At 41.2% G+C, this 18,417-nt stretch overlaps 1 protein-coding gene across 1 annotated transcript in view; it reads right to left on the bottom strand.

Moving 5' to 3' along the window:
* The window catches only part of COL28A1 (collagen type XXVIII alpha 1 chain), a 157,833-nt gene that overhangs the window by 47,222 nt on the left and 92,194 nt on the right, over nucleotides 1-18,417 (bottom strand). Inside the window, exons 26-27 of the mRNA XM_032401237.1 lie at nucleotides 14,241-14,309; nucleotides 10,196-10,264 (exon numbers count right to left, since the gene is read on the bottom strand). Coding sequence (XP_032257128.1) covers nucleotides 10,196-10,264; nucleotides 14,241-14,309 — 138 coding nt within the window. The remainder of the gene's footprint in view (nucleotides 1-10,195; nucleotides 10,265-14,240; nucleotides 14,310-18,417) is intronic.

Here is an 18,417-nt window from a genome sequence, read left to right as displayed (position 1 = left end):
ATCCATTCGATTATTCATTATTTTGTTCATACATTAAATATTTTTTTTAAATTTTTTATTGTTATGTTAATCACCATACATTACATCATTAGTTTTTGATGTAGTGTTCCACGATTCATTGTTTGTGCATAACACCCAGTGCTCCATGCAGAACGTGCCCTCTTTAATACCCATCACCGGGCTAACCCGTCCCCCCACCCCCCTCCCCTCTAGAACCCTCAGTTTGTTTTTCAGAGTCCATCATCTCTCATGGTTCATTTCCCCCTCTGATTTCCCCCCTTCATTCTTCCCCTCCTGCTATCTTCTTTTTTTTTTTTTTTCCTTAACATATATTGCATTATTTGTTTCAGAGGTACATGTCTGTGATTCAACAGTCTTACACAATTCACAGCGCTCACCATAGCACATACCCTCCCCAATGTCCATCACCCAGCCACCCCATCCCTCCCACCCCCCCCCACTCCAGCAACCCTCAGTTTGTTTCCTGAGATTAAGAATTCCTCCTATCAGTGAAGTCATATTCATTAACTATTTATTGAGTGCCTACTGTATGTCAGCACGGCTAGGTGCTGGGAATTAGGTACTGATGAAAGAAACAAAGTCCCTGCTCTCAAAAAAAATTTGTTTTTTAAGCAAAAGAAGACAGATAATAAACAAGAAACAAAAAACCAAATACTTTCAGATGATGATAGTGCTATGAAAACAATAAAAAGGGACAATGTTAAAGAATGATTGAGAATGGGATGATGAGAGTCTCCCAGAAATGATAGAAAAGAAAAATACTAGTCCACAAAATTAAAAATTCTAACAAATTAAGATTAAGCAAAATATATAAAAAAGAATCTACACCTAGATACATCAGAGTGAAATTGCATAACACCAAATAAAAAGAGAAAGCATTAAAAGTCACAGAGACAAAGACAAATTATCATCCAAGGAATAGTTGGAATGACAGGTAACCTCTCAAGAGCAATGATGGGGACCAATTGAGAGGAAAAGCTGTACTCAGAATTCTATACTCAGGAAAATATCTTTTAAGAAGAGATTAAGGAGAAATAAATATAGTTTTGGGGCACCTGGGTGGCTCAGTTGGTTAAGCGTCTGACTCTTGATATCGGCTCAGGTCAGTTAAAAATGAGTAGGATGAAAGAGATTATTCTGGGGCTATCTTTATTGCCTATCAGTTTGAGCCACAAATACCACAAACTCTGTACTCTTGGCTTTGTCAGAACTTCTCTGATCTTGAACAGGTAATCACCTCATTTTCCATCACATTTTATATTTAAAATGAGGTAGTCCTCTCTGCAACTAGATAAGCAAAACTGCTGATAACAAAAAGCCAATAATTGTAAAATCCTTAATATGTTTGTAAAAGCACAAAGGGAGTTTCGATTACATACTGGTTGGCCCTCACCGACTGGCCACAGAGGTTTGCAGTACAGAACAGTATGTCCTTCCACCAACCAAGCCGGAAGGGACTCCATCAGCCTTGGAGTGTGTGCGGGGCAGAGTGGTTATTACGGCCACCCTTGGCAGCCCAGAGCCTGCTGGAACTCCTAGTCGTAGGCCTGGCCACCGATTTCAGAAGGTCGCTAAACCCAGTCCCCAGCTTCTGACAGAACTGCACTCAGGGGGAAAGAAATGTTTTTTAATACCTCTCTCTTTTAAAATATTCAGATTATCAGGAAAAAAGACCTCACTACATACATCTCCCATCTCAAAGGGCCAACTTTTAATTTCAAGATGCAAATAAAAATGTTGAATGGCACTTACTTCTGAAAGTCTCAAATTGATCATTTTCCTCCTTCTGACACCTACCCTGACTTGATTACTACACGTCACACAATTGCCTCAGGGAGGCGCATGAGGAACTGGGGTGAGTGACCTTGGATACGTTACTGAACATCTCCGTGCGTAATACGTGGAATATAATTTTTTTAATAGATATTTTATTTATTTGTCAGAGAGAGAGCAAGCACAAGCAGGGGGAGCGGCAGGCAGAGGGGGAAGCAGACTCCCCGCTGAGCAAGGAGCCTAATGCGGGACTCGATCCCAGGACTGTGGGATCTTGACCTGAGCTGAAAGGAGACACCTAACCAACTGAGCCACCCAGGCGTCCCAAACACATGGAATATAAAGAATGTAATATGGCCCTAGTTCTCTCCCTGAACTCAAAGCCCTGAAGAATAAAGTTACCTCTTTGCTGAAAGAAGGAGAAAAATATGTACTAGTAATTTACTTCTAACCAAGCACTGATGGGCGGGAAAAAGATAAAATACCTTTTATAAATGTTCAAAAGTGAAATTCATGTGCTAAAAAGATGGTAGCAGCAAAGTGTTAATTTATCCATGTCTTTCATTCAACTTGGTCTTATATGGACAGTATGTGTTATAAGAATGAAAAGGAATAGATAGATAACATTTACATCTTTATATATTAAATAGATATGAATAGCTAAGTAGGAAAGGAGAGAGAGGGAGGGGGGAGGAAGACACAAACGGAAGAAGGAAAAAGTTGGAACAATTTAAAATGGCAGCATGTTTGCCATAATTATAAATGATAACTATGATAACATGAGTACTTTTAGTATATAACTGCTCAAATGAAATCATTCACATAATTTTCAAATATTTGATGATAAATCTTTTTTTTTTAATATTCAGCATCAGAACATGGCATTGGACATTGTCTTACCTTTATTACCAAGTGTTTAGTCTTTTGATTTTTCTTTGGAATTGGGGAAACCCTAGTAAAGGTTGTGGCAGGATACATCATTTACTTTGGGAAAAGTGACCTAAAAATTATTTTTTCCTTTGGGGTTCATGGCAGTATAAGGAGTGTGGTGGAAGTCAAGAGGACTTCTGAGATCATCGCTAGCCATTGCGCAAGGCTTTCTTAATGGTAAACAGAGAATAAAGATAAACTGGCAATAATGATTCAAGATCACTAAATTGAGATCCTAAAATCTCCATTCCAGCCCTGCTTTGGGGAATAGGCTATTTACACAGGAAATTTTAATCATGAAATTGAGAAAGGAAAATACCCTACCATCCTCAGATTCATATTCAGAAATAAAAAAGTAAATAAAACAAACAAAACATCCTTTTCCCTAACTGGCTTGAAGGAATGAAAACCACTTGGCCCAGGAGGAAAATGAAAGCATGAAGCAATAACGGAGAAACGCAAATGGTGTCAGAGCCAGCCTGGTTAATGAATGCAAACTTTCCCTCACCCATACCACCAGGTAGAGAATACTGTGGGCTCATTGCTTTTGGTTTGGGTTTGTAGCCCATATAGTTGTTTTTAATTTGGTTTCAAAAATAATAAAAGGTATAAAGGCATAATACGGGTATAAAAGGATGCCTTCAATGTCTGAAAACTAGGTTTGTGGATTTTGATGGCCAGGATCGATTTTGAGCCACAGACTTCCCCAGACAGAGGCCATCTGGCAGGTGTAATCTCAAAACTCTGAACTATTTCAAGGTACCTCTCATGTGGTTCTGATGACTCCTTTCTATGTAGAGAAATCATTGTGGGAGTTTGAAAATTACAATACAGGAAAAGTATTAGGAGCTAAGTCAAAGATGGTTTTTGGCATAAGCACACATACAATCTATGTCATGCTGTTAATTATATTCCTTATTGTTTCAATTTAAGTTTTAAGGTGTGTTCAGGTTGAATGTAGAGATTGTATTATGACCAAGGCTGGTTTGTTTTTTGGTTTTGATGCTGTTGTTTATGGTCAGGAAGGAGAAAGAAAACTTTAAGTTGAAACACCAGAAAGTCATCATATTAAAACGTGTGTGTGTGTATATTGCTCTTTTTTTTTCCCAAAGTGAAGTTGAAAGCTTTTTTTAAAAAAATATATTTTTTAAGGACTTTATTTATTTGTTAGGGAGAGAGAGAGAGCACAAGCATGGGGAGCAGCAGACAGAGGGAGAAGCAGGCTCCTCACTGAGCAGGGAGCCCGATGCGGGGCTCGATCCCAGGACCCTGGGATCATGACCTGAGCCGAAGGCAGACGCTTAACTGCCTGAGCCACCCAGGCGCCCCTTTATTGCTCTTTTAGTAGTATTAACACCATCATACACATATGAGTTTGGAAGACTAGACGTCAATACCTCTTAACCTTTCTGCAGGTATTTGCAACTTGGTGTATATTGAATCTACCCCTGACTTTTATTAGGTCTCATTTTTTCCCTCTTAAGTCAATTTCATTTCAACAAATCTTTTCTATTTGGCCTTTAAGTGGGGGCAATTTTCCATGCAGTAATAGGTCCACTTTAACCAAAAATCTAGTCAAACGGATTCTGGAAACACTTTCAAAGTGATCGGGTATAGGTAGGAGCCAGGCAGAAGGCTGCCAGGTTCTATGTGAGACTTCCACCACAGTATGCTCACATTCCTTCAAGCTTTAGCCTTTCTGGTGAAGGGAGCTCAGAAGATGGCAAAAGTACTTGCTGCAGTTAAAATGGCGCTGGGAGTTTATAGAACCATAGTTACTTTGATGCAGCTGAAACAAACAGAAATGTACCTAAGAAATGACATTAACCCTAAACATTGAAGCAAGAATCTTACAAAGTTCTGGGTTGTATCCCAAATTTCTAATCAGAGAGCTTTGGAGGGAGAAACCATTTTCTTTCTGGCTGTCCCCATGCTGGGCCTCACCCCCCCACCACACCCATGCTGAATCTCAGATGCTGTTGGCATCCTGGGTAATCCCCTAAGACACTGCGCCTTCCCTTATTCCTCACGTGAGCCTAATTGCTGGCTCCTCTTTATTCCTCACATCAGCTCTTCCTCTCAGCTCTCCCTCCCTGACACCATCTCTCCTGACTTTGAAACCACGGCTCTCCTACCAGGTTCCAGGTGGCCCTTGTCCTCTCACCCTGGCTTTGTCACAGACAGGAATGAGCTTTTCCTGGTCCTTTCCTTGTCCCACAAAACCCCAAGCCTCCTCCAGCTCTGTGGCTGGGACTCAGCCTGTCTACTCAAGACAAATTTCTAAATCATCCTCTGGTGCTCCTGATGCTGCGTGAAATAAGTAAGAAGATATCAAGGCTCTAGGTTTTCTTTTGAAGTTAGGATAAAAGGAATGATGAAGCTGAACCCAATCTTTGTAAGCCCGGGTAACAGGGCCCTGCCGTTTCAGGAGAGTGACAAAGCATTCTGGAAATTGCCATGGAGACCACTCTTGTCTTCTGTTCGCTTCTGGAAGCACCAACAGACTTCAGAACAACAAATAACTTTAAATTTGCCATCCTTCCTAGAAACAGGTTAAATTATGTATGCCGTTATGCCGGCTCTTCATCAAACCTCTGGTTCTTCTTCCTGGCACACGGCTGGACTGCCTTTCCACGACGCTGGTTCCAGCCAGTAAAATGGGGCAGAGGTAACATGTTGTCAACGCCCAACCAAGACTTGGGAGAAACAGATGTGCCTCTTTCACACTCTCCCTGTCACCTTGCTGGGTATAAATGGTAAAGAGGCCCGGCACAAGGAGGAAGCATAAAAGGAGGATGAAATTCTCTGAAATTCTAAATGAAAGAAAATTGCCCACCAAAAAGGAACACCTACATTGGCCTGTTAAGTGAGCAAAAACCTCAGTTGTGTGTGAGCCATTATTCGTTTTGGGGTTTATTTAGTACTAGAGTCAGGCCTACACTAACTCATGTAACCAGTATTTTATGTCTTAGAGCATTGAATCATTTGAATGCCAGAATTCTGGACCTTCATCCTGGAAAATACAAGAAGGACTAGTGGAAAGGGAGGGAAGCAGGAAGGAACAATAATGTGAATAACTACAAATATTTACTGCATACGTAACCGTGTGCCGAGCCCTGTGTTAAATGTGTTACACATACAGTCTCATTTAATTTCATTTATTTCTCATGACAACTTTAGGTAATAGTACTATTATTATCCCCATTACTCAGATATGAAAACTGAGGCCAGGTTATAGTACTCAGGGAGCCATGATTCAAATATGTCGATTCCATAGCCCCAGCTCTTGTTGAGTACTCAGTACTGTGTACTGGACACTTTGTACAATTTTATGTTCATGGTGCCTTGTAAAATAGTCTGTCTTTTTTTTTTTTTTTTAAAGATTTTATTTATTTATTTGACAGAGAGAGACACAGTGAGAGAGGGAACACAAGCAGGGGGAGTGGGAGAGGGAGAAGCAGGCTTCCCGCGGAGCAGGGAGCCCGATGCGGGGTCAATCCCAGGACCCTGGGATCATGACCTGAGCCGAAGGCAGATGCTTAACGACTGAGCCACCCAGGCACCCCTAAAGTAGTCTGTCTTATCTCCGTTTTAAAGATGAAGAAGCTGAGGTTCAAGGCTTTATCCAAGCTTACACAAGATTCAGGCCGAGGTCTGTGTGACTGTAAAGCTCATTTTCTTTCCATCATGTCTTGAGATCAGAATATAGAGGGGAGAGATCATTTGGATGAGTTTACCTCCATTTCTGGGCCCCAGTTGTCTTAGAGGTTAATCCTTTAGCTCTAAGATCATGTGACCCCTGTAATCATCACTATTTATCCACTTTGGAGATACTGGGATTTCTGCCAGATAACATTCACCAAATTCCCCCCAGCATGTCACTGTGGCTATTTTTCACACTGGCTTGGCCTAAATATCCGCTAGCCCATCCGCTAGCCCATCCGCTAGCCCAGCCTGACTACAGGGACAGTTCCTGCAGCCAGGGTTGGATCAGTCATGTTCAGGCCTAAATGTAGAAGGGAAGGCCAGCGGCATAGAAGCACATTTTTTAATGAATAAAGGGTTTATGCACAGCAGGAGTTATAGTAGAGACCAGTCCACAAATCTACCTCCTAAAGTCAAGGAGCGCCACCAGGAATCTTATTTTTATAAATACCTCTTGATCCTCTGAGAAAAAATACTACAGGAACGTCAGGGCTGAGCAGGACACCGGAACTGACTTCAACAAAGATGTAGAGACAGAAACTGGCCCACCGTCTCATTATATCCCTCCTGGCCCCTGGAAGGGCTAGTGGACAGAGCAAGGAATCCCTAGAGACCCCACCCCATTGCTTCTCCCCCCCTGACTTCACTTGGAAGATTACTGGTATATCTATAGTCCATATTTAGGGGAATGGCCAGTGTTCACAGTGGGACAAGATGGTGGCATCAAATAACCTCCCGGCCTACACCATGAACCTGAAAGACCAAGGCCAAGGAGCCATAGTCCCATATTCATCCATTCAATCAACAGACATCTGCAGTTGAGAGAAACCACTGAAGTCGCTGAAAGAGCCAGAGCTTCTCTGCAGTGCAGAGCCTGCTGAGTCACAGGGGGGACTGCAGAGAAACTGCAGGAGACTGCCATGGTACCCAAGGGGAGTGGGCCCATCATGTTTTCATATTTCCCATGTATGGTCCCAGAGCTTCAGGAGAGGTGGAAAGAGAGGGGTTGACAGAAGATCACACTCTTCTGCATGGAGAATCGGGAGAATACATTGGGGGCAATGGGAAGGGCAGCACCCACATTCTTTGTAGTCATGCACATCCATTCTACAGATGGTAGACAGAGTGCATCTTTTCTAATATCTGTCTGATCATGTCATCCTTCCCTGACTCTCAATTGCTCTTGGGATTAAGACTACACTCATTACTTTGGCCTACTGTAAGCCCAATTTATTCCATGTGCCTCCCCTCCATACTCTGTGGAGCTCAGAGTGTGATTATTTTATAGCCTATAAATGCCATGACTAAATTCATGTCTCTTCATTCACTATTTTATATTGCACTTAGGTTATTTGCCTGACATAGATGGTGCTCAACCGGTATTGGTGGGTGGGTGGGTGGGTGGTTGATGAGTGACTGCCTGAAGACACGATATTCTAGCAACAAAGTTAGGCAAGTGCTAGAACAAATCACTTCTGTGATTGTAGCCCAAGCCCTTATTTTCCCCATGGTTGGGACAGCATGAGAGACAGGGCACAGATCAGACCCCAATGTTAAAGGTTAACAGCAACAAGGGCTTCCATCAAAGACTGACCAACAGACATACCAACAGAAGTGTTTTACTAATTCAGATGGGTTTTAGAAAGAGGTGGGAAATAGGTCAACAATTGAACATAAAATGACATTTCACTCATCATGTAGCCTTAAAATAACTCGGAGGAACACCACCAACTAGATTTTTCAGTTCCCTCCCTTTTACAGTGATGGTACAACCCAGGGTCAAGAAAATGAGGTGGCAGTCCTGAGCGAAATAGGCTTGCCCTCTGCCAACAGGATGCCAGGCAATCCAATACGTCAAGAGAGGTTTTATGAGACAGCCTTGGTTAGGGCTCACTGCCAAGTAGGTTCCAGTCACCGCCCTCAGTGGAAGAAAAGCTGATCTCATTTCTGCTACCACTGGATATGTGACAGTTTTCATTTTGGTTCTTTCCCTGTTGTGGTAGGCTTCACACAAGAGTCTCCCTTAAGATGGACTTTGAACATAGCATATCTTGGGGGAGCATAAAAAAAGGACAAGCGGTGAGGAAGGCAGGGCACCTGAGTCAGAGTTGGTGAGGATTAAGTGCAACCTGCAATGCTCCTTGGGGAATAAGGAAGTTCCCCCCCTCCACTTCCCCTGATAATAAAAAGGACAACATTGGCACCAGATTTAACGAGATTGCAATAAGGAACTACCAGCACCTGTGAGCTGAGCTCCTACTGGTGAAAAGACCCATGGTCTAACATGGGTTCATTATCTAAACAGACTCATGCAAAGGCATCTAATAGAGCATTACCATCTTTTAACTGTAGAATTTTACGACTAAGCATGAGAGTGATGTTGTTTACAAGGAAGCAGTTTTTTGTTGTATTTTCCAGTGCTGGTACATCAGCAACATGCTAACTGTTGGGCCTTCCCTTGGATCCTCAGCCCCACAGATGAGCAAGTGTTGCTTAGAAGACCAGCCGTGGAAGCCCTAGCACTATGTGGTAGAGGGAAAGATTTAACCCATTTTCCATGAGTTTTGCTCTTGACTAAGCTCACTCTCTACACTGGAGTAGGTGGTTTATTTTCAACACAGGATTTTCACAATTATTATCTCAAGCTCTTACTGTCTCCTACTTACTAAGAAGTTCTATTTGAACAGAACTTTTTTTCTTTTTTTTAATATTTATTTATTTGAGAGAGACAGAGATAGCAAGAGAGAACATGAGCAAGCAGGAAGGAGGGAGAAAAGCAGACCCCCCACTAAGCAGGGAGTCTGAGGCAGGGCTCAATCCCAGGACCCTGGGATCATGACCTGAGCCGAAGGCAGAGGCTTAAGCGACTGAGCCACCCAGGTGCCCCAAGAAATTCTGTTTGAAAAAGAATTTATTTTGAATGTTTCCACTTTTTAAGAGTCAATATTAATTATCTAGGGGATGAATTACTCCGTTTCGAAGCTTATGCATGGTAAAAACAATAGAATTTTATTTGGGAGAAAATAGAATGAGAATGAGCCAGTAAAAAAATAAAAATTAAAAATCAATAAATCAACATAGGAGATGTAGAAAAGGAAATTGTTTGAAATTGCATGGCAACCTTTAGATGTCAAATTTTGTCTACGGAGACCTGGGCTGTTGAGACAGAAAGAGTGCAGAATACAGGTAGCTGTGAATTCCAATTACACAGACTCGGGGCCTAGAGCCAGAGTTCTTATCCTAGATGCTCAGAAGAATCACCTGGGGGCTTTTACCAGTATTGAATACCCACAGTGTTCAAGCACTAGCGCCGGAGATTCAGATCTAGTTCTTCTGGGGCAGGTCATCAGTATTATTCATAAAGTTCCTCAGGCGGTTCCACTGTGAGCTAAGACTAGGAAGCCCTGGGCTAAGAATGGAAGATACAGGCAAGGAAGGAAGGTGAGAGATGGAGACAGAGACAGGGAGAGAACACACAGCTGGGCATACATTCTCCACTCGGCTCAGAGACCAGTAAGGACAACAAACCCACCGTAACCATTAAATGTCTCACTGAGCAATTTATGTAATGTCTGGTGTTCATGAAGCTAATGTACTTAGAGCATTTTTACACTTCTGGACTGTGTCTCTAAGTACTGGAGGTAATTTTAACTGCTAAGCTTATGTTAAATTCATTTCCTAATAGTCACGTTTGATATTATCCACAACCTCTTCTCTCATCATTCTGGTGAACTGAGAGGTGATGCAAGCGATCATATCCACTTACTTTAATTCCTTGTAATCCATAGCCAGGGGCACCAGGAGGGCCAGGCAAGCCTTTCTGCCCAATATCTCCCTGTTGGAAGACCAAGAGAAATTGAAGAGAAGTATGAGAAGATTTAGGAAGAAACAGTGTATTACTGCTCTTGGCTTCCTTCTTACCTTGGTCTGATCAGGACCTAATCTATGCACCCCATGAAGTTATATCATATCTTATATAAAGCAGTGTTTTTCCCCCAATTTTAAGCCACAGAACCCTTGCAAAAATCTTACGCATAATCCAAATACAAGTAAAAAGGCAAGGCAGAGCTGCTTGGCCTAAGCAGAAGCGTTGGCCCGGGAGCCTTGTCCCCTCTAGCTGTCCCACCACCAACCCCCACAACACCAGGGGTGTGAAGACCACTCACACATAATTCTGTGTAGCCTCTACTGTGTTTCTCCATTTCCATAGGGAGTGCTATTCACTGGCGTTGCAGCTAAAGATTCAGTGGATCAGTATTGAATTTTTAAGAAAATAGGTAAATAAAGCAAAAAGTACCTCATTTCCCAATATGTGTTTTCTACAGCATGAGTGAACTCCGTGCTTCTTGAGGAAAGACTTCTGTGGTCAAATGAGATTGGAAAGTGTTCTACACCATGTGTGTGCCTCTCCTTGGAGATCCCTAGTGCATACAAGCGTACCTTGTTTCCTTGTGCCTCACTATTAGGCTTCCCAGATACTGCTTTTTTACAGACTGAAGGTTTGTGGCCATGCTGTTAGGCAAGTCTATGTGTGCCATTTTTCCAACAGCATTCGCTCACTTCCTGTCTCTGTGTCACATTTTGGTAACTCTCACGATATTTCAGGCTTTTTCATTATTATTGTATTGCTTATGGCGATCTCTGATCAGTGATCTTTGATGTTACGATGGTAATTGTTTTAGGGCACCATGAACAGCACCCATTTAAGACAGCAAACTTAATCACAAAGGTTGTATGTGTTCTGATTATTCCAAGAGCGTTCCCCTGTCTCTCTCCCTCCCCTCAGGCCTCCCTATTCCCTGAGACACAACAATATTGAAATAAGACCAGCTAATAACCCTACAATGTCCTCTAGGTGGTCAAGTGAAAGGAAGAGTCACACATCTCTCACTTTAAATTAAAAGCTAGACGTGATTAAGCTTAGTGAAGAAGACATGTCAAAAGCCAACACAGGCCAAAAGCTAGGCCTCCTGCACTGAACAGTTAGCAAAGTTGTGAACGCAAAGGAAAAGTTCTTGAAGGAAATGAAAAGTGATACTCCGGTGAACTCAAGAAGGATAAGAAAGCAGAACAGCCTTACTGCTGATAAGGAGAACGTTTTAGTGGTCTGGGCAGATCAAACCAGCCATAACTTTCCCTTAAGCCAAAGCGTGATCCGGAAAAAGGCCCTCACTCTCTTCAGTTTTATGAAGGCTGGGAGAGGTAAAGAAGGGGCAGAAGGTTTGAAGCTAGCAGAGTTTAGTTCATGAGGCAGGAAGTCCTCTCTGTAACATAAAAGTACAAGGTGAACAGCAGGTGCTGATGAAGCTGCCCCAAGGTGTCCAGAAGATCTAGCTCAGAGAGTAAATGAAGGTGACTACACTAAACAACAGACTTTCGGCATAGGTGAAACAGCTTTATATTGGAAGAAGATGCCATCTAGGACTTTCATAGCTGGAGAGAAGTCAGCGGCTGGCTTCCAAGCTTCAAAGGACAGGATGACCATCCTGTTAGGGGCTGATGCAGCTGGTGACTTTAAATTGAAGCCAGTGCTCATTTACCAGTTCAAAAATATGGGGGCCCTTGAGGATTATGCTAAATCTACTTGGCTTATGTTCTATAAGGAGAACAACAAAGCCCGATGATAGCACATCTGTCCACAACATGGTTTACTGAATATTTTAGACCTACTGTTGAGACTTACTGCTCAGAAAAAAAAAAAAAAAAAAGACTGCTTTCAAAATATTAACAGTGCACCTGGTCACCCAAGAGCTCTTGGTGGAGAAGGATGACTAGATTATGTTGTTTTCCTGGCTGCTAACACAGCATCCATTCTGCAGCTGATGGATCAAGGAGTAATTCTAACTTTCAAGTCTTATTTAAGAAATACATTTTGTAAAAAAAAAGGTGAAGAATTATTGAAATGACAACAAGGAATTTAGGATATTACATAAACTTAGTTGATAAAGCAGTGGCAGGGTTTGAGAGGAATGACTCCTATTTTGAAAGAAGTTCTATTCTGGGTAAAATGCTATCAAACGCATGCCACAAAGAAATTGTTTGTGAAAAGAAAAGTCAAGAAGGTGGCAAACTTCACTGTGGTCTTCTTTTCAGAAACTGCCACAGCCACCCCAACCTCCAACAGCCACCAACTTCATCAGTCAGCAGCCATCAACATGGAGGAAAGACCCTCCACTGGCAAAAAGATGACTACTTGTGGAAAGCTTGGATGATGGTTAGCATTTTTAGCAATAAAGTATTTTTAATGAAGGTATATTCTTTGGTTTTTTTTAGACATAATGCTATTGCACCCTTAATAGACTAGAATATAATGGTAACATAACTTTTATATGCACTGGGAAACCAAAAAATTCATTGGATTCTCTTTATTGTGGTATTTATTGTGGTAGTCTGGACCTGAACCTAAAATGTCTCCAAGGTATGCCCATAGAAATATATTAAAACCTCTAAGAAGTCCCACAATAGAGAGATTAGTTTAACTTTGTTTATTCCAGAAGTTCCTAATTAACATTTGATGGAACAAGCTTTGAGAAATGTTGGATTAATATGAGTTACTATATAAGTCAGCCTTTTTTTCTTTCCACTACAGAAAAAAAAAAAGCTTTATTTTTTCCTAATTGTAAGAGGAACACCTGCTCATTGAAAAAAAAATTAAAGATGAGAACGACAAAGAAAAAAATAGACCCTTCTTTCCACCACCCAGTGATAACAACTACTAACATCTTGGGAGTATCTTCATCCATGTAAAGTGATCCACACAGTTAAGAAATCACCTACTGCCAAAATGAAGTCGATGGACAAAAAAAGATAAACTAAGAATCTTGGTAATTCTGGGATCCTCACTAAAATCTTTGACTCATGGGGCCTTTGCCCTGTCCTCTCTGAATATGAGGCTCTAATTCACTTCTGTGCATTTTGGTCATGAACATATGGATTTGAAATTTGAAATGAGTGGCTTACTGACACCCGTTTGCCCTATGAACATGCCTGATACTTCTTTACTTCGGTTTTTGAACAAATCAAAGAATTATTTGTTGAACACGTGAATCAACAGTTAAAACAGTGCTTCTCGACCTCTGCACTATTCCCATCTTGAGCTGGATAGCTCTTTATGATGGGGGCTGTCCTGTGCACTGTAGGATGTTTAGCAGCATCCCTGCCCCCTTCCCACTAGATGCCAGTAGCACTCCTCCCCCCACTGTGACACCCAAAAATGTCCCAGACATCCCAAATGTCCCCCCTGGGGCAAACCAGGGAAGACAAGATCTCCCTCATTGAAAAACACTGGATTATAAGAAAGAAAGGATGAATAATCACCAGATTGGAGATGACAAAAGAAAGAGAAATAGAAACGAGAGCAAAGGGAGTTCAAGGAAGTTTCTGTCACCTTCCATGGGGACAATAAATGTAGAGCCTTGCCCTGAGGCCCTGACAGAGTGGACTATGCACATGTGACACAATGCATTACCAGGCATTCTGTTAAAAGGCCAGCTGAAGCACCTTGACCACAGTCAAAATGTGTGCTCCTTAATGATGGCACAGCCTCCAAGAAACCTGCAAATATTTTGAGCATTTTGCAACCACTTTCTTAAGAGACACTTTCTAATTTCTTTTGGGGAAGTAAATGGCTTCATACCCTCAAATGATCTATTTTACTGAAAGCTACATAGTATGAGAAAAGAAGACTTTTCGTCAGCACTCAAGAAAAAATAAGTCAACACTACAATAAACATGTGCCGTGAAGTTAATGTCCACTCGGTTGGCACGGATGGTATCTGCACTTCACACAGAGCACAGACTTAGAGACTCACCTTTGGCCCTTGGGTTCCTATGCCCCGAGGCCCAGAGGGGCCCGGGGGGCCTCTGACACCAGGCTCTCCCTGAAAAGACACAATGAATGACAAGTTACTGATCTAAAACAGAAGACAAAAAAAATTTTAAGTTGTATAGTTTATATAAAATGTCATATTTCATATTAAAAATATTTTATATAAACTTTCATACATAAAATGATATTTTAAAACCCAAACCCTTGAATTTGACTAAGATATTAATTGAGCCCTTTTCTCCCAGATCACTTTCCTATACTTGACAAAGGGAGTGTTATTGCCTTTTGTTTTCATTTCTTATTGCCACTTAAGTAATCTTCCAGCCAACTGATATGGGTCCATTTCAAAGCAATCAAGTCAGTTAACTTTTGACAACCTTAAAAGGTACTTTTTGCAGAACTCCCTTCGCTGGAATTTGGAAAAGAGCCGCCATTGTGAGTGGAGGGAGGAACAAGGAACAAGAATAAAAAGAAACCATTGAAAGCTATAAGCCCATCCTGAACTAGTTGCTCTTACTGTTTCATGCAACAAAAATGATGCTACTTGGGGTTGAGGGTGAGCTTTGAGATACTTCTTCCCTAAAAGCAGTTGCAACTACCGGATAAGTTCTCTACAAGCTTTTGAGGTTCCCCCAAAGTCTTTTGGAACAGGCAGGTAGCCCAGGAAAGTGGGGGGGCCTGACTAGGGTAGCTCAGGCCCTGTGCTTAGATCTATCTATGTGAGATGTGAATGATAGGAAGAAGCAGAGAAATGAAAATCTCTTCATTAGCCACCTTTTACGTGCCCAGAACTCTACTATGCATGTTCATATAGGCTATTGGACGTAATTTAGCACTCACGACAACCCTGTGTTAGAGCGACGCCTAACTCACCTAATGTCTCTGAACCTCAGCACACTCATCAGATACGTACAAAATCATACGTACATTTCCTGGGGATGACAGTGAAGTTAAGACAAAGAATGTGAGTGTCTCTGTCACAATGTCTATCACAATGTCTAGACACTATGATAGACACACAATTTATGGTATTGTGACCACATAATACACAATACACAAATCTATTGAACAATGTGTAAACACAGTTCAATAGATTTTGCCCAGAACCATTTGATGTTTAATCAAAAATAATTGTCTTCTTTGCCTGGGTGCTGTGAACCTCACCCAGATACAATGGCTCGCTCTCTTGTGCCACTGTGCCTATCTAGCTGAGTAAACACTTGGGAAATATTAATGCCTCACCCCAGCTGGTTTTGGGTTTTTTTTAAGATTTATTTATTTATTTTAGAGAAAGAGAGAGCAGGAGCGGGAGGGGCAGAGGGAGGAGAGAATCTCAAGCAGACTCCATGCTGAGCACAGAGCCCAACGTGGGGCTCGATCCCAGGACCCTGCGATCATGACCTGAGCTGAAACCAAGAGTCAGATGCTTAACCAACTGAGCCACCCAGGTGCCCCCACCCCAGTTGCTTTATTAAAGAGGAAATTAAAGTTCGCCTAAAGCTGCACAGCTACTGAAAAGCAGGACTAGGCGGACACGGAGAAGAAGGAACACTCGTAAGTTGCTGGTACAGCCACTTTGGAAAACAGGTTGGCAGTTTCTTAAAAAGTTCCACATCGATTTACTGTATACTAGTAATTTCACTCCTCTACCCAAGGGAAATGAAAACATATGTCCACACAAAGACTTACATATAAATGCTCTTAGTAGAGTTATTCATAATAGCTAAAAACCAGAAACAACCTAAATGCCCAGCAAGTGATGAATGGATAGACAAAATGTGGTATATTCAGCAATAAAAAGGAACGGACCACAGCGACAAGCTACAACATGGATGAACCTCAAAAGCTTTATTCTCAATGAAAGAAGCCAGATCTAGGAGACCACATATTTGATTCCATTTGTATGAAATATCTAGAAGAGGCAAATTTGTAGAGACAGACAGTAAATCCATGATTGCCTGGGACCAGGAATTGGAATGAGGACAGGATTAACTGTAAATGGGCGTAAGAGATTTTATTGGGGGGAAGAAAATGTTCTAAAACTGATTTATGGTGAGGTTGTACAGCTCGCTAAATTTCCTTTAAAAATCATTGAAATATATACTTGGAGTGGGTGAGTTCTAGGATACATAAAATATGCCTCAAAAAAATTGTAAAGGAAAAGAAAAAAAAAAAGAAAGAAAGAAATGAAAGCCAGGCTTTGAAGCTAAATCTCCCAAGCTCTTTGCCTGAGGTCCCATTTCATCCATGATTTGTTAAGATCTAAATAGCTTCTAGATTGCAACAGTGCAAAAATCATGGATTATAAGAAATGATGAAATTGTTTATCTAGCAAAATAGCCCATCCTTATTTAATTTTACTTTCTACTTATAAATCCTAAAGAGAAAACAAGGCCTTAAAAGAAAAGGAAAAGATTTAAACTTTATTAACGACTTAATTCTTTTAATCTCTAATTTCATAATTACCCATTTCCCTTGTGCCTGCAAGCCACTTTTTTATTCTGGTCTCCTGTCTCCATCTCTTCCACATAGTAGATAGCTGCTTTTGTGACCACAGGTACTAATTATCTCTCTAACACCTCTCTCCTTCTGATTACCAACTTTGACCCCAAGTTTCTCCCAGCTTAAATGATCACTCCTATCATCAGGAGCTCCAGGTAGAGAACATGACGTGTCCTGTACCACATACATTTCTGTTGTCTCTCTTTTCTTGAGTCTCTTGACTCAAGATACACCTTTAGAGGGAGTATCTGTAAGTTCACTGGGGGAGAGTTTCCAGCTATACCCGACTGATTCACACACTTGCTGCATTTTGACACCCACCAGCAAGACAGAACCCAGGTAAACACAGTTCGATAGATTCTAGCCAGAACCATTCGATGTTTTGTCAAGAATAATTGTCTTCTTTGCCCGGTTACTGTGCACCCCACCCCAGATAGAGTGCCCCCCTCTTGTATTCTTATTCACCTCTGCTCCTCTGTGGTGAGGTTGGAAGCATGGGGCCGCAACCCAATGTGGAGCAATGGGGAGCACACAGCCCCACCTGGAAAGCTTTCTGCTGAGAAAAACAGAACCTGTATCTGAGCAAATCTCTAAATCTGACAACCAGAGGATGTAGAAACATGTCAACACCATAAGAATAGCATCAACAAGAACCTCAAGGACAAGGAACTCATCCACACAGAAAGCACAAGGGAAAAACAAAGGATGACTAACCTTTGATTAAAAGAGATTTAAGAAGCATCTCAATCGAATGCAATGTGTGGACATCATTTGGATCCCAATTCAGACAAACCAACTGTAACAAATTCGTAAGACAAGCTGGTAAATTTGAACACTGGATATTTGATGATACTAAGGAATTATTCATGTTTTTTTTATTTTGCTAACGGTACTGCATTTATGTTTTTTAAAAAGAGCTTTTATATTTGAAAGACAAATGCTAAGCCTTTATATGGGAGATGTCTGGGATTTGCTTCAGAGGAATGCAGTGGAAGAGGATGATAGAACAAGATTGACCACATACTGATAATTGTTCAAGTGTGACGGGTAAATGGAAGTTCATTTTACTAGCCTTTCTACTTCTACATACGCTTAATAATTTTCATAATAAAATGTTTTTGATAGTATTTTTTTAAAATCCACAAACAATATCCAATAAAAACCTTACCAGTAAAGGTAAGGAAAACTTGCCGTGATGTTCACCATTGATAAGGAGAAGAATACAAGATTTTAAAGATAGAAAGACGGGCAAAGGATGAAAGCACACAGGTGGATTCAGTATCATTAGATCTTACATGTCTTTCATGCATTCTTGGTATGTCCCAAATGTTACATGCCTTTTAAAAATTAAGAATACAGAGACAAGGTAGGAGATCTTTTAATTGAGTAATATTTCTTTTAAGAAAGAATTCGACACTCTACAATTCAATTCATGATATTTTTCTTGTGATGATTTTAGTTAAAACTTCCTTCTCAATTAGTATTAATCATACTAATACACACACACACACACACACATACATACTGAGCCCAGATGGGAAAGCAAGTGGGAAAAACAGTTGAAATAAGTTGTGAGTGAGTGTACTTTAGGCCAGCCTTGTCCATGCTCACTATTGCTACTCATTCTCTCTCTTCCTCAGTTTCCCTAACGCTCATCA

Source organism: Phoca vitulina, unplaced genomic scaffold, assembly GCF_004348235.1.
Source record: "Phoca vitulina isolate PV1807 unplaced genomic scaffold, GSC_HSeal_1.0 scaffold4, whole genome shotgun sequence".
Lineage (NCBI taxonomy): Eukaryota > Metazoa > Chordata > Mammalia > Carnivora > Phocidae > Phoca > Phoca vitulina.
This window is presented reverse-complemented; position numbering and strand designations above follow the sequence as displayed.